A 17,609-nucleotide genomic window follows, 5' to 3' on the forward strand; every position below is an offset into this window, starting at 1 on the left:
GCCCCGCTTCCATATCACTGCCATGCCTTCCTCCATGTTCTCAATCACACAACATTTATTTTGTTTGCATAAAAATAGGATCAGACTATAGATGCTTCCCTGTAGCTTGCTTTTCTCATTTAACAAAACCTTGTTAAAAACCTTCTAAGTCACTTAGCACAGACTGTGTGGTCAACGTACAATCAAACATTTATTCACTCCCTGTTCACCTGTTGGTAGGTGTTAATTCTCTTTGTAGAGTTTTGCCACAGTAACTAATGATGCCATCTCTCTATATATCTGTATCTATCTATATGTATAGCATCTCTATCTATTCATCTATCCATCTACGCCCACACATATACACATATCCTGATATATTGGTCCTCCCCATAACACTGTGTGGAACGATTCCTAAGAGTGGGGTTGCTGGGTCCAAGAGAGTCTGCATTTTTAATTTTAACAGATTTTGCCAGATTGCTTAAAAAAAAAACTACAGCAATTTACATTTCCTTCAGAACTGCAAGATAATTTCCTTCCCGTCCCTGACCCCCATTCCTTCTCAAGTATTATTACCCTTTGGAGTTTTTGCCATCAGGTGAAAAATGCTGCCACACTGTGACTTTGGTTTGCATCCTTCCGACTGCCAGCCAAGGTTGAGCTTCCTTAGTGGGTAATTACCTGATTTTGAAGCCAGGCTGCCTGAGTTTGAATTCCAGTTTCATCACTTACCAATTATATGAGCTTAGTAGATTTATTTACCCTCTATGTGCCAGTTTCCTCATCAGCTCTATAATGGGATAATAATAGTTCTTGTTTCATAGGGTTATTGAGGAGGTTTAGTTGTTAGAAAAGTTCCTGGCATATAATAAACACTAAAAAAATAGTTGTTTTAAATGTGTTTATTGGCTGTTTGGATATGCTGTTTTGTGAGATGACTGCAACTTTGCTCATTTTCTATTGGGTAGTTTGTCTTTTCTCCCCCTATCTAGCTTCAGATCTTGTTTCACCTCTTTCATTAAATATGTTAAAGTTTTCTTCATATAGGTCATGTTCTTCTCATATTAAATTTATATAATTTGTCACTGCAATGAATAGATTATTTCTATTGCTAACAGATTATAACTGTTATAGAGAAAGTATTGATTTGTAAATATTTGTCTAGTACAGAGCCATCAAATTCTCTTATTCTGGTAAAACTTGTGAATTTTGGACTTTCTTAGCACATAATATTATTTAAAGAGATGATTTTGTCTTTTTTCCCAGCATTTGTACTGTTTATTTTATTTTTCTCCTGTGATGTCAGAACTTTCAAAACAGCGATGAACAGCAGGTATCTCTGTCATATTCTTGATTTTGGTAAAATGAGAAATTCTTTGTGGACAACAGCTTTGATCAATGCCTGTGGAATTTCATCTTGCTTGTGATCTTCCATTCTTGATTGCCTGCACTGTGGATTTCAGACTTGTTTAGCCAGCCTCCACAGTCACACAATCCAATTCTTTTAAAATAAATCTCTTTGGAGGAGAGGAGGTGTGTGCACGCGCACACAACACACACATGCACCCACACACACTCACCCACCTACCCCTCCCTCTGGTTCTGCTTCTCTGGTTGAACCTGGACTGATACATACAAATACTAATTATTTAGAAGGCTGTGGTAATATTTGAGCAAATTAAGAAGCTTATTTTGAGAATCAAAGTCAAAATTTAAAACTTAGAATTAAAATTTAGGGGCAGCTCCAAATTTTACAGGCTCACACCTTTAATCTCATGAAAGGCTGGAGGATCACTTGAGCCCAGGGGTTCAAGACCAGTCTGGGCAACACAGCAAGATCCTGTTTCAAATACAATAAAATAAAATTTAGAACATCAGCTGCTCATTTTTAATATATTTTACATCTCATCTGTGAATTTACCAGTAGAAAAAATCCGTTTAGGGCAGCTTATTTAAATCCACACACCTTTATTAAATCCTTTATATATAAATTAACTATAGTCATATAAGGTTTCATGTGAAAAGTTTCATGCAAAATGATACTTGACACATAGATATATTTTCAAAAATTCACTTTCATTCTTACAAAGGATTGTAACAGTCAAATTTAGTTTCTTTTTTTTTTTTTTTTTTTGAGACAGAGTCTCGCTCTGTCGCCCAGGCTGGAGTGCAGTGGCGCAATCTCGGCTCACTGCAAGCTCCGCCTCCCAGGTTCATGCCATTCTCCTGCCTCAGCCTCCTGAGTAGCTGGGACTACAGGCGCCTGCCACCACGCCCAGCTAATTTTTTGTATTTTTAGTAGAGATGGGGTTTCACTGTGTTAGCCAGGATGGTCTCGATCTCCTGACCTCGTGATCCGCCCGCCTCGGCCTCCCAAAGTGCTGGGATTACAGGCGTGAGCCACCACGCCCGGCCTATTTAGTTTATTTTTTCATGCCACGTAAGAGTACATAGAGTACCTTTGAAATGAAGGCAAACACATCAAGGATTAATTTAATAACAATATATATGAAAACATGTCTATTTTGGAGATAGTTCAAGAATATTTTTCAGATCTTGAATTTGGTGATGCCTACTATGAGCTTACATTTAGTATTTTTGGTCAAACACACACTCTCAATATAACTATATAATACACTGTTTCTCTATATGCATATATCCGTAATAAGCAAACTTTCAGTTTTCCTAATTCTTCTTATGTTTTCTTTGAGGTTTGTGAAGTGGTTCAAAAATATATCGTCTATAAATCCTCATGTACCTAAAGTAGCTCAAAACAAGAAGAGTGAAGAAGAGCAGCATCAGGACGAAGAGGAAGGAAGCCACCAGGTAGACACTTGGACTGAAATCAGAAAAAAAAAAAGGCATTAGAAGTCATTGTTCACACTTTGGCTGTTAATTTATTTAAACAATGTTTGAATAGCTAGCTACTATTGACATGCCATTGACATGTCACTAGCTAGCTACTATTGAATGCTATTGACAGAGAGCAAAGGTGAATAAGACACACTGTCCACCTTCACGGTGTTTACCTTTCAGTGCTTGAGGCTGACCAGGAGGGAAAATAGACAAGGTGATCAATGCAATGATGCAATGAGAGGAGGAAATGAAGTTGGTTTTTGTTTGTTTGTTTTTTTTTTGAGATGGAGTCTCGCTCTGTCACCCAGCCTGTAGTGCAATGGCTCACCGGAAGCCCTGTCTCCTGGGTTCAAGCCATTCTCCTGCTTCAGCCTCCCAAGTAGCTGGGATTACAGGAGGGCACCACCACGCCCAGCTAATTTTTGTATTTTTAGTAGAGACGGGGTTTCACCATGTTGGCCAGGCTGGTCTCGAACTCCTGACCTGAAGTGATTTGCCCGCCTTGGCCTCCCAAATGCTGGGATTACAGGCGTGAGCCATCGCGCCCAGCTGGAAATGAAGTTTTGTGGGAGCTACACGTCATGGAAGGCCTTCCAGTGGAGGGGATGTCTGAACTGAGCCTGGGCAGGAGTTAGCTCGGTGTGAGTATGAGTGGGAGTAGGAGTTAGCTAGATAAAAATGCCTAAGAAAGAGTGGAGGAATAGACCAAGGTGGGAACAGTGTTTCAGACAAAGGGAGAAGGGTGTAGGAAGGCATGGAAACGTGGTAACACCTCAGGACCACTCCTAGACATCCTGGAACTGCAGCTCCTTCAGTATGACAGCAGCTCAGGTGCCAGGGGGAGTGGTTGGAGATGAGGATTGATAGGTGGGCAGGGCCAGATGAGAAAAACTGCTTAAGTCAAGCTAGAGAGTGGGTTTTAGCCTAAGGCAGGAGAGAGCTTCAGAGGGATGATACAGGATTGACATTTTACAAGGATGATTCTGGAGTGTGAAGAATGGATGAAAGCAAAGCATGAGTGTGAAGGTAGAAAAAGCAGTTATGAAATATTTGAATAATCCAGGTAAGCTATGATGAGAGTCTTAACAAAATTAATGGCCGAAGAAATGGAGAGAAGTGGATGTATCTAATACACATTTAGAAGTTAGATTGGATCAATCTTGGTGATTATTAAGATGTGGGGTTTGAGAAATATGAAGGAATAAAGGTTATCTTCCTTCCATACGGCTATATGTAATTGCCCTAACTGATCAGTTTTAAGGTAGATTAAATAATGGGAGAGGGGAGCGTGTGATAAGATCATGAGTTCACTTTTGGACATGTCCAGTTTGACTAGTTTTTGAGACACCTAAGAGAAGAAGGTAAGTAGACAGTAGGATGTATGGCTCTGGACTGTTCTAGAGATATTTGGGTGTCATGTGTATATAGATGCTAACTGAAGTGATTGTGGATACGTTTGCCAGAGTGAGAAGCTCAGGACAGGACTGAGCCTCATGAGAGGCCAACATTTAAAGGCTGCTAAAGGAGGGTGAGGCTTTCTTTACTAGGGAGAGAGAGGCAGTGGCTACAGAAGTTTGGGAAAACCCACAGTGTGATACAACAGCCAAAGGTAGAGTCAACGCTGAAGAAAGATCTAATAAGTTGAGGACTGAAAATATCTATTAGCTCCATGAAGGCCAAAGTTATTGTAATGAGAACTAATCGGCAGAGTGATGAGATAGAAACCCGACCGGATGGATTGGAGAAAGAGGGCTGGACACAGGGAAATGGAGACTGTGAGTGTAGACAATACTTTTGAGAAGTTTTGTCCTGCAACGGAGAAACTTGAGGGTCACTAAAAACCTATTAGAAGGATCTAGTTGAAAGGGAAAGTTGAGTATACAGAAGAGAGAAGGAATAATTGACTTGAAAGTTTCCTCAGTAAGTGGAGAGGAACAGAGAGTGTGCAAAGCATAGTTGGAAGAATTATATTTAAAAGGGAGGAATAATACTTTGTTGTAACAGGATGGAAAGAGGAGAGGACGGATATAGATGTTAGTAGATTTTTGTTTGCAATCTGGAATCTGGAATAGAGGGCGTGCCTGTCTGATGGTTTCTAATTTCTTTGTGAGGGTGGAAACAAGCTCATCTGATGATGATTAAGGAAAGCAGGTTTGAGGAGGAAACTAATTAGACACAATCTGAAATCGCTGTTACAGACAATGCTGCTCAGGTGTAGTCACAGAGAAAGTAGGTAGTTGGGGATTTGCCAGAGGGAGGAACAAATCCCAGAGGGGTGAGGGTGTACTGGTAAGTGTTGTTGAAATAATAGACTTTGAAATGTAAGGAAATGCAAAGTAAAAAAAGAGAGATTGAAAGTAGAGGTGGAGGTTCCAGTAAGGGTGAAGGGGGGTTGTGGTGGGTGTCGTGGAATTAACAAGCTGGAAGGACAGGAAGTTGTGATCAGAGAATGGAATGTCTGGATTGATGCTTTAGGAAGCAGAGAAGTTACAAGTAATGACAGCGTGGAAGGTGTAACTATGGGAGTGGACGGCTGACGTGCAGTAGAGGGAGGTCACCAAGGATGTGGTAAGGCCACGATTTTGGATGCTGGATGCGAACACTGATGGTGGGGCTTGATGTGGAGAGGAAAACAGTGTGACGGGGCCAAAGTTGAGAATGAATGCAGCAGACTGTGGGGAGGACATGGTTTTGAGGACAGACAGCTGGGGCTGCAGCAGACGCCATGAGCCTCAAAGGATCATGGTATGTTTTGTGTTGATTTTTTTTGGTTCTGTTAAAAGAATGAGGATAAATAATATCTGGGATTGGTAATAGGCCCCCTGAGGTACATGGGAGGTGAAAGGAAAGAGCATCACTTGAGAGGCCTGAAAGGGGAGCAGTGTCCTCGGGGGGAGCCTGATTTCCCCGAAGGAGGGAGAGGGAGGGCTCAGAGGATGGCTGAAGAGCTGGGTGAGTCTGCTGGTGAAAGAATGGCAATTCCAGAGAGCAGAATGGAGACACTGGGAAAGTGGTGGGCTTGAGTGCTGGGCTAGGGGCAAGGAAGTGCTGAGCTCTCTGCCTTCTACGAACTCATCTCCAGTCGCTGCTCAAGAAAAGGGCTCCATTATTAAGAAAATATCAATCATTTGCCAGCCCTTGTCTGCTTCTGCTACTCTTCAGGGCTCAGGTGTTAACGGAGGCTAACCTACAGTCACTAACCACAGAGACTGTCCTGTATGCTGTGCTCATATGCCCTGGCTGCTGGACTGTAGCTGCTGGCAGGTGAGAGCGGGGCAGGTGGGTGAGATCCTCCTCCTTTGCTCTTTCTCCCGGCTAACTCAACTCCTTCTTCAGTTGGTAGGTACTTGGGTGGGTATATACCTTAATATTCACCTAAACCAAACGTACCAACCCAGTGACCTTACTATTCACCTAAATCAAACATACCAACCCCATGAGGAAGAAAAGTTACTAGGAAAAGTTTGTGCATGTTTCCCAAAGTTATGTAGAAATAACTCTTGACTTCATTTGCAGATTATTCACACTATTAACATTCCATTAGCACAAAAACTCCAGGAGTCAGTCATATTTACGGTAGGGCCATGAGTAACTTGTTTTTCTTATGCCTTTATTTAACATTCCCCTCCCCCCAGCAAAAAAAAAAAAACAAACCGTAAAACAAAACCCAAACACCGAAATTCCAAACACCAGGCCCAAAACGGAGTAGCAAAGTCATTTGGGGTCCTACCTTTAGTATTAGGACTTTTCATTCTGCCCTCCAAGGGAACTGGAGCTGAGTCCAGGGAAATCCCTTTACTGTTTCCTAAATGCATCAGAATGAGGGTCTGTGGTTGAAAGCTGACCCAGGCTTAGAGCAGAGGGCACAGCCACTGTCACCTCCCAATCCCTACCGCTGCATTCTGACATCTGCCAAGTAAGAGGAGCTGAGACATGTTTGATAGGAAGACAGTGGCTGTTGAGTGGGATGGCACGAAAGGGGACCTTTGCTGCAGCAACAGTTGTCAGGAATTCCTTCCTGCTGTGCCCCTGTATACACACTATACACACGTACAGTTTTTAGGATGTCATATAGGGGGCTTCAGGGAAACAGCAAGTTTCTGTCATTTGGGAAGACAGATTTCATAGCCCCCCAAAAATCTAAATATAGACTTATTAAAACCATTGACTTTGCAGTGAACTCTTCATACAAGTTGTTGTTATTTTAGGATTCATTTGCATTATATACTGTATAATAATATTTTTCATAATAATATTTAAGCTGGGGACCCTGAAAAGGGAGTGCACAGGCTGCTTCTGGGAGACACAGGGGAGAGGTGCTTTTCCTTCTTAGCTGCCACTTGTATCTTAGAAATTCCCTAATTAAAGTCCAGTTAGGTGCTGCTCCTTACCTGGGAATCAGTCCGAATGTCTCTATTGCAAACGTAGCTGTTAGGTTACAGAAACTGCAAAGCAGAAAAATAATATTAAAGATTAAATTAAGTACAACATATTTTAAAACACTCTCCATGTCCCTATGGTAACAATCAAACCATATATAATCCTAGTTAAGGTGTCATTTTCTTGACAAAGGACAGAATGGATAGATTTATAGAACAGCTGTGATTATTTTTCCATATGTACATCTCAGGCTTGTCTGAGACTCCTCAAGAGCTCTCTATCATAACAGCCTTACATCATTTTCATAGTGGTTCCCAAGGCAACAGTAATAATGATATTAATAATAAGTATTGGCAGAAATAAAAAGCTAACATTTATGAGCATTAATACTTATTGAAAATGAATACTGGTAGGCGCGGTGGCTCACATCTGTAATCCCAGCCTTTGGGAGGCCAAGGCGGGCGGATCACCTGAGGTCAGGAGTTCAAGAACGACCTGGCCAACATGCTGAAACCCCTTCTCTACTAAAAATACAAAAATTAGCCAAGCATGGTGGTGGGCACCTGTAGTCACAGCTACTTAGAAGGCTGAGGCAGGAGAATCTCTTGAACCTGGGAGGTGGAGGTTGCAGTGAGCTGAGATCACGTCACTGCACTCCAGCCTAGGTGACAGAGCGAGACTTCATCTCAAAAAAAAAAAAAAGAAAATGAATACTAATTGAGCATTACTATGTACTAGGCAGCATGCCAAATGCTTACATGCATTATCTTAGTTGATCTTCACAGCAACCCTTCCTTTTAGATGAGGAAACTCAGATAGGTTAAGCAACGTGAGAAAGTTTACACAGCTGTTAGTAGCAGAGCTGGGATTTGAATTCAGGTTTTTCTGACCCTGCTGCCCATCATGTTCACCTGATGTAGGCCAACTCCTTCAGGAAGCTGAGTATTAGGGGCTCAATATATAAAACTATTATCATTTCTAATGTTACTGAATGTCTCTCATTATTAAGTATATTGCTTGGAATGAGGCAGGATACAGCTAAGCAAACATTTATGACATGATTTCACCTACCTACATGTGGGAGAACACAGAAGAAAGGAACTTATTTTTATTGAGTATTTGTTATGTGCTCGGCAAAGTTAGAGATTCTTACCCAGATGCTTCATTTACTCCTCAGAATATTGTAAGACAGGTATTATCAACCCATTCTACAGATATAGAACAGCTCAAAAAGAGTAAGCAATTTTCTTTAGACTGAATAGCTAGCAGCGGCAAAACTGGGATTCAAACTGAAGCAGACTCTACCCTTATATCAACTTGTGGAATTGGCATGTAAATACAACCCACAAACAACAATACAAGATACTGTGTTATAAATTCTAGGCTGGGCATGGTAGCTCACACCTGTAATCCCATCGCTTTGGGAGGCCGAGGTGGGTGGATTGCCTGAGCTCAGGAGTTGGAGACCAGCCTGGGCAACATGATGAAACCCCGTCTTTACTAAAATACAAAAAAATAGCCAGGTGTGGGGGTCTGCGCCTGTAGTCCCAGCTACTCGGGAGGCTGAGGCAGGAGAATTGCTTGAACCGGAAGTCATAGGTTGCAGTAAGTGGAGATTGCACCACTGCACTCTGGCCTGGGTGACAGAGCGAGACTCCGTCTCAGAAAAAAAGTGGGTGATGTAAACACCTATGAGGAATTTTCACAGCACGGCAAAGAGGCTTGTGTTGAGTCCTAAAGGTTGGAGTTTAAATAAGGATGAAGGGCTAGGGCATTCCAGGTGTAGGGAGAGATGAGCAAAGGTTTGGAAATGGGAATGAATTTGTGAGGTTTAAGGGATAATGAGGAACTATCTTGGTGCACGTAGAGGAAAGTAGTGGGGGTTTTGTGTGTGTGTGTGTGCGTGTGCATGCGTGCGCTCATGCCGGCACATGTGTCCTCCAGAGGGCTTTAATGAAAGGCTTAGGAATTTTGACTTTACCCTTTTTGTATAAAGGAGTCATGACTGTTTTTGAATTTAATTCAATAGCAGTTTGTAAAGTGATTTGGAATAGAGAGATTAGATGTAAGTGGGCCATATGGAAAAATTATACATAGTAGTAAACAACCCAGCTGTGTGATAATGAGGTCTAGACTTGGGTAGAGGCAATTGTGATGGAAAAGAGGGCCAAGCTGACCTTTGATAGAATGAAATTGTGATGAATCAGCATGGGATAAGTGCAATTGGAACTTTCTGGTTTAAAAGTTGTTAGATGTAGTGTTGTCAAGTGGATTGAGTTGGTTGATAGCATAGTTAGGTATTCTGTATCCTTACTGATTTTCTCTCTACTTGTCCTGTCAATTTCTGAGAAAGGAGTGTTGAAATCTCCAACTGCAATTAAGGGTTTGTCTGTTTCTCTGTTTAGTTCTATCCGTTTTTGTTTCACGTATTTTGAAGCTGTTTTAAAGGTAAATCCACATTTAGGATTATTACACCTTCTTTATCCCTATGTAATATGTCTCTTTATACCTTCCTTGTTCTGAATTCCTCTTTATCTGCTATTAATATGGCCAATCTGGCTTTCTTTTGACTACTATTAGCATGGTTTATCTTTTTTTATCCTTTTACTTTTAATCAATCTGTGTCTTCATATTTAATATGGGTTACTGGTAGACACTCCATAGTTAGGTCTTATATTTTTATCCAATATGACAATCTCTGTTCTTTAACTGGGATATTTAGACCATTTGTATTTAATGTAATTGTTGATATCATTAGAGTTAAATCTACAGTCTTGCTATTTGTTTGCTATCATTTTGTTGTTCTTTTCTCCTTTTCTTCTGTCCTTTTTTGTATAAATAAAGTATTTTTTTAATGATTCCACATTATCTCCCCTGTTGGCTTTTATAGGTTTGTATCTTTTTCTAATGTGGTTTGTATACAGTATCAATCGTTTATCACATTTTTCTGGCAAATTTGCATATATACCATTCTTAAGTATAAGAATTTTAAAACACTATGCTTCTAATCCCTACTCCCATCCTTTGTGCCATTGTTTTCATCCATTTTACTTTTATTATGTTATAAACCCCACAGTATTTTCTTTTCTTTCTTTTTCCTTTTTTTTTTTTTTTTGAGTTGGAATCTCACTCTATTTCCCAGGCCAGAGTGCAATGGCACGATCTCGGCTCACTGCAACCTCCGCCTCCCAGGTTCAAGTGATTCTTCTGTCTCAGCCTCCCAAGTAGCTGGCATTACAGGTGTGCACCATCATGCCTGGCTAATTTTTGTATTTTTAGAAGAGAAGGGGTTTCACTATATTGTCCAGGCTGGTCTCAAACTCCTGACCTTGTGATCCGCCTGCTTCGGCCTCCCAAAGTGCTGGAATTACAGGCGTGAGCCACTGTACCTGGCCACAGCATTTTCTTTGACTATTTTTGCTTTTTGTTGTTGTTGTTTTTTAACCTTTTGAGACAGGTTCTCACTCTCTCACCCAGGCTAGAGTGCAGTGGCACCATCACAGCTCACTGCACCTTCAGTTTCCTAGGCTCAACCAATCCTCCCACCTCAGCCTCATTTGGGTGAATACCAGTGAGTACCACTGCTGGGTCATACAGTAAGAGTATGTTTAGTTTTGTAAGAAACTGCCAAACAACTGTCTTCCAAAATGGAATGAGAGTTCCTGATGTTCTATATCCTTGTCAGATTTGATATTGTCAGTGTTCTGGATTTTGACCACTCTAGTAAGTGTGTGGTGGTATCTTACTGTTTTAATTTGCATTTTCTAATGACACATGATGTTGAACATTTTTTTCATATGCTTTTTTGTCATCCATTTATCTTCTCTGGAGAGGTGTCTGTTCAGATCTTTTGCCCATTTTTAAATCTGGTTATTTTCTTATTGTCGAGTTCTAAGCCTTCTTTGTATATTCTGGATAACAATTATTTATTGGCTCTATCTTTTGTAAATATTTTCTCCCAGCATGTGGCTTGTCTTCTCATTCTCTTGACATTGTCTTTCACAGAGCAGAAGTTTTTAATTTTAATGAAGTCCAACTTTTCAATGATTTATTTCATGGGATCATACCATTGGTGTTTATCCAAAAAGTCATACCCATATGCAAGGTTAATTAGGTTTTCCTATGTTAGTTATCTTCTATGAGTTTTATAGTTTTGCATTTGACATTTAGGTCTATGATTTCTGTATTCCTTTTTTTTTTATTTTAGAGATGGGATCTTGCAATGTTGAGCTCGAAGTGCTGGGCTCAAATGATGCTTCCCATCAGCCTCCTGAGTAGCTGGTACTACAGGCAAGCAACACCATGCCCAGCTATATTACTTTTACTGAGGGGTTTACATTGCAAGCATAACCCAGTTCTTATCACGCTCCATCTCAACAAACACGTTGTTTGTAGACAGATTTAGATCTTACCAAGTTCTAGAGAGCAATATGAAAGTCAAACTCAGGAGAGGAAGGGTGACACAGAAAAATAACTGCAGAATTTTGCTAACTTATATAAGCAATACCCTAAGGATATGTATAGAAAAAATGAATTCTGAGAGTGTTAGACCAGGAAGTGTAAGCATAACTCTAAGTCATATTCAATTGTTGATATGAATGCATTAAATGAAGTTGAGATGCAAGAAATCCTCTATTATAATGTATAGGAATAAGTCTAAAGACTTAGAGAAAGGGGAATACTGGAGTGAATTGATCAGATGTGAACCACTCATTCTCCCTGAGATAGGACCCATAAGATACTCCATTCACCATGGCATTGAGAACTACATCAGTGACAGAAACACCAAAGGTGTTGATCCCAGAACACTTCCCAGTAAACTTCCTGCATGCTAACCTTCATCTCAAAGTTTCCTTTCCAGGGAACCTGCAACACCTAGAATAACTCAATGTAAGTTATTTGGTTGAACTGTTCAGAAGACTGATGAGTTTTGGGGACTGATAGAATATTATGAGATTAATCAATAGTTGCTATCTCCCCCACGCAATGTAGTCTCATCAAAGAAGCAAATCCATACCACCCCCAGCATCTGATAAGCAGCCATTCATTTAGCAAATTATTCCCTCCTTCCCACACCACTAACATGTAAACCTTTAACAAACTGCTATTACAACCTGAATGAGTTTTGAATTCCAGACACTTAAATATGCTACACTGTACAGAAGACAGTAAAACTCAGAAAGTACATATGATGTGGGAGCTTTCACCACCATCCCTCAACACTCTGATATCTGCAGAGCAAAGAACATGAGCTTTGCTATCAGACTGACTGAGGCTCAAGTCTTGTTTCACTACATTCTCGGTGGCCCTGGGCAAGAAACTCAACAGGCAGAAAGGATCAGAGGCCGTTTGCTTTCGCCTGGGGAATACTGTAGTCCACCTCCCTTCTTGCTTCAGGACCACATCCACTCTATGATCCTGCTGTCAGGATCTGCTGTTTGTTTTTATCATCATCTCATAGAACATCATGCTGGTCCACTATATTGATGATACATGACCTGGAGGGCAGGAGGTAGCAGATACTGCAGATACATTAGTAAGATAAAGGAGACAAGGCCAAGCGTCGTGGCTCACACCTGTAATCCCAGCAGTTTGGGAGGCTGAGGCAGGTGAATTGCTTGAGGTCAGGAGTTTGAGACCAGCCTGGCCAACCTGGCAAAATCCCGTCTCTACTAAAAATACAAAAATTAGCCAGGCATGGTGGTGCACGGCTGTAATCCCAGCAACTCAGGAGGCTGAGGCACAAGAATTGCTTGAGCTTGGGAAGCAGGGGTTGCAGTGAGCTGAGATCACACCACTGTACTCCAGCCTGGACCACAGACCAAGACTCTGTCTCAAAAACAAAAGATAAAGGAGACAAGGCCAAGCCTGCTGGCTCACACCTGTAGTCCCAGGACTTTGAGAGGACTGACTGAGGCAAGGAGTTCAAGACCAGGCTGGGCAACATAGCAAGACCTTGTCCCTACCAAAAAAAAAAAAAAGTAAGAGAGACAAATCCCATGATTTGTGGGGTACATGATATACTGTTGAGAGTAAAAGGCAAGTTCCTGCTTTTTATACTTCCTTCCACGAGAAAGGGATATGGCTTTTTATGGCACACTTTGGATTTTGGAGGCATCATGTACCACAAGTAATTTGGATGTGCTTCTCCAAATATGCAGAGGGACCTGAAAGTCCGCCAGAATGAGGTCCAGGGTGAAGAGCCCATCTAGATGGTCCAGGTGATGCAAACAGGGCTGAGATCTGGCTCTCATGACCTAACAGATCTAGAGGTGCTTGATATGTCTGTGGCAGATGAGGAAGCTGTGTGATTGTGGAAGTTCTGATGGGGAATATCAGCAGATGCCTCTACAGTTTTGAAGCAAATGCAAGTACTCTTGGGCAAGTAACAGTTCTCTTGAGAAACAGCTCATGGCTTAGGTATTGGCAGAAATTGAACTTCTGACCCCCAAACACCAAGTAACCATAAAACCTGGGTTGCCTCTTATAAGTGAGTGTTAGTCTTATCTCTAACACCAGGAGGTTGGAAGTGCTCAGATGAACTCTGTCATGAAGTGTAAGTACAGAACTGGTCTTGGGATGCCAAAATGCACAAATAAGCACGTGAAGAGCTGACTCAGCTCCCGTTTGCCTACATGTGGGGAGTTTCTGACTATAAAGAAAAAAATATGAGAAAGATTTACAGATTGCTCTGAATCCGGATGTGGACAGCTGTGGCACTACAGCTCAATCCAGATGTAGTCTTGAGGAACAGTGGAGAAGAAAAGGCCTCCGAGCATAAAAATCTTCAAGTGCAATAATTTTCCCACTTTTCCTAATAGGAGAGATGGCCTGAGGCATAATCATGGGCAGGGGTAAATATGTGGCGACATGGCCAGGACTTGGAAAAAACGAGTTGATGAGAAGAAATATTAGGGAAAAGCATGTAGATAAAATTCTTAGAATGAGACTAGTATATCTGAAATTTGGGGTTTTATGTGAATGTTTCTCAAAACACTTCTACTAGCGAGGAAGCTCTTACTTTATCACCTGAGCACCATATGGTTAGCCTCGTTCCCCAGCTACTTGAATGCTTGCTCAATGGGCTCATAAACAATGTGGCTGTGGTGCCTAGGATGGCCTTATAAGCATGGATTTCCCTTACCAAGGATGACCTGGATACCACCACTAAAAAATACCATACACTGGTCCCCCTTTATCCACAGAGGATAGTTCCAAGACCTCCACTAGATGCCTGAAACCATGGATAGTACCAGACCCTACATATAACTATGTTTTTCCTATACATACAAACCTATGATAAAGTTTAATTTGTAAATGAGGCACAGTAAGAGCTGAACAATAACCAGTAATAAAATAGAACAATTATAACAACATGACAGCATCACTACTTTTGCACTTTGTGGCCATTACAAACTAAAGTAAGGGTTACAGGAACACAACAGTATTGCTTTCACGCTACAGTGGATCTGATAGCCAGGATGGCTATTAAGTGACTATCAGGCAGGTTATGCACATAGCACTGATACACTAGACAAAGAGATCATTCACGTCCCAGGATGGATGAGGTGGGACAGTGCTACATTTCATCATGTTGCTCAGAATGGCATGCAATTTAAAATCTATGAATTGTTTACTTCTGGAATTTTCCATCTCATATTTTTGGACCACTGTTGATTGTAAGTAAGTGAAATCATGGAAAGCGAAACTGTGGATAAGGAGGATAGCATGCAGGTATACCTTGTTTTATTGAGTTTCACTTTATTGTGCTTCGCAGATACTGTGAATGGCACCAACAGGCTTGCTCAACACAGGATTAACACAAACCTTCGATTTTTATAAACATCATGTGCTTGCTTTGTGTCTGTCACATTTTGGTAATTCTCACATTATTTCAATATTTTTTTAATAGGGTCTTGCTCTGTCATCCAGGCTAGAGTGCAGTGGCACAGTCACAGCTCACTGCAGCCTTGACCTTCTGGGCTCAAGTGATCCTCCCTCTCAGCCTTCTGAGTAGCTAGGACTACAGACACATGCCACCATGCCCGGATAATATTTTTTAAAAAATTGTTGTAGTGATGGGATCTCACTATGTTGCCCAGGCGGGTCTTGAACTCCTGGCCTCAAGCTATCCTCACACTTTGGCCTCCCAAAGTGCCAGCCTTTTTCATTATTATTATATCTGTTACAAGATCTGTGGTCAGTGATCTCTGATGTTACTATTGAAAGTGTCCTGGTGCACCATAAACGGTGACCATATAAGATAGTGGACTTAATGTTATGTATGCTCTGACTGCTCACTGACCCCCATCCCCCATCTCTCCCCTCAGCCTCCCTACTTCCTGAGACACAGCAATATTGAAATTAGGCCAATTAATAACCTTAAAATTGCCTCTACGTGTTCAAGTAAGTGGAAGAGGCACATGTCTCTCACTCTAAATCAAAAGCTAGAAATGATGAAGCTTAGTGAGGAAGGCATGTTGAAAGATGAGACAGGCTGAAAGCTAGGCTTGCACCAACACTTAGCCACACTGTGAATGCAAACGTGCTATTCTAGTGAACACATCAATGGTAACAAGGTGAAACAGCCTTATTACTGATAGAGAGAAAGTTTGAATGGTCTGGACAGATAATCAAACCAGCCACAACATCCCTTAAACCAAAGCCTAATTTAGAGCAAGATCCTAGCTCTCTTCAATTCTAGGAAGGCTGAGGGAGGTGAAGAAGCTGCAGAAGGAAGGTTTGAAGCTAGGAGAGGTTGGTTTATGAGGTTTAAGGAAAGAAGTCATCTGCATAACATCAAATTACAAGGTGAAGCAGCAAGTGCTGATGGAGAAGCTGCAGCCAATGATCCAGAAGATCTAGCTAAGATGATTGATAAAGGTGGCTACACTACACAACAGATTTTCAGTGTGGATGAAGCAGCCTTCTGTTGGAAGAAGATGCCATCTAGGACTTTTATATTTTTTTGTTTTTTTTTTGAGATGGAATTTTGCTCTTGTTGCCCAGACTGGAGTGCAATGGTGTGATCTTGGCTCACTGCAACCTCCACCTCCTGGGTTCAAGCGAGTCTCCTGCCTCAGCCTCCTAGGTAGCTGGGATTACAGGTGCCCACCACCACACCTGGCTAGTCTTGTATTTTTAGTAGAGATAGGGTCTCACAATGTTGGTCAGGCTGGTCTCGAACTCCTGACCTCAGGTGACCACCCACCTTGGCCTCCCAAAGGGCTGGGATTACAGGTGTGAGTCACCAGGCCCAGCCTCACCTAGAACTTTCATAGCTAGAGAAGAGAAGTCAGTACCTGGCTTCAAAGCTTCAAAGGATAGGCTGACTTTCTTGTTAGAGGCTAATGTAGCTGATGATTTTTTTTTTTTTTTTTTTTTTTGAGACAGAGTCTCGCTGTGTCACCCAGGCTGAAGTGCAGTGGCGCGATCTCGGCTCACTGCAAGCTCCGCCTCCCAGGTTCACACCATTCTCCTGCCTCAGCCTCTCCGAGTAGCTGGGACTACAGGCGCCCACCACCATGCCCGGCTAATTATTTTTTTGTATTTTTAGTAGAGACGGGGTTTCACCGTGGTCTCGATCTCCTGACCTTGTGATCCGCCTGCCTCAGCCTCCCAAAGTGCTGGGATTACAAGCGTGAGCCACCGCGCCCGGCCTAGCTGATGATTTTAAGTTAAAGCCAAAAATCATTTACCATTCCAAAAATTCTAAGGCCCTTCAGAATTATGGTAAGTCTACTCTGCCTGTGCTCTGTAAGTGGAATAACAAAGCTTGGATGACAGCATATCTGTTTACAGAATGCTTTACTCACTATTTTAAGCCCACTGTTGAGAACTACTTTTCAGAAAAAAAAAAAAAAAAAAAAAAAAAAAAAAGATTCTTTTCAAAATATTATTACTTAGCCAGGCATGGTGGCTCACACCTGTAATCCCAGCACTTTGGGAGGCCGAGGCAAGAGGATTGCTTGAGCCCAGGAGTTTGAAACCAGATTAGGCAACAGAAGCCAGACCCTCTCTCTTATTTTAAAAAGTAAAATAAGTAAATAAATAAAAGAATAAAAATAGGCCAGGTGCAGCAGCTCATACCTGTAATCCCAGCACTTTGGAAGGCCAAGGTGGGCGGATCACGAGGTCAAGAGATCGAGACCATCCTGGCCAACATGGTGAAACCCTGTCTCTACTAAAAATACAAAAATTAGCTGGGCGTGGTGGAACATGCCTGTAGTCCCAGCTACTTGGGAGGTTGAGGCAGGAGAATCGCTTGAACCCTGGAGGTGGAGGTTGCAGTGAGCCGAGATCGTGCCACTGCACTCCAGCCTGGAGACACAGCGAGACTCCATCTCAAAAAAAAAAAAAAAAAAAAAAAAATATATATATATATATATATATAT

At 41.6% G+C, this 17,609-nt stretch overlaps 1 protein-coding gene across 8 annotated transcripts in view; it reads right to left on the bottom strand.

Moving 5' to 3' along the window:
• Positions 1 to 2,446: 2,446 nt before the first annotated feature.
• Positions 2,447 to 17,609, bottom strand: part of CATSPERE (catsper channel auxiliary subunit epsilon) — a 168,076-nt gene continuing 152,913 nt past the window's right edge. For 7 of the 8 annotated variants that reach the window (XM_030812572.1, XM_030812577.1, XM_030812571.1 and 4 more), the window contains 2 exons: positions 7,227 to 7,280; positions 2,447 to 2,818 (listed from right to left, as the gene is read on the bottom strand). In XM_030812572.1, the coding sequence (XP_030668432.1) occupies positions 2,665 to 2,818; positions 7,227 to 7,280 (208 nt within the window). In that variant the 3' untranslated portion in view covers positions 2,447 to 2,664. The remainder of the gene's footprint in view (positions 2,819 to 7,226; positions 7,281 to 17,609) is intronic. The other variant, XM_030812576.1, reaches the window with a different exon arrangement.

Source organism: Nomascus leucogenys, chromosome 5 (assembly GCF_006542625.1).
Source record: "Nomascus leucogenys isolate Asia chromosome 5, Asia_NLE_v1, whole genome shotgun sequence".
NCBI classification, from domain to species: Eukaryota; Metazoa; Chordata; class Mammalia; order Primates; family Hylobatidae; genus Nomascus; species Nomascus leucogenys.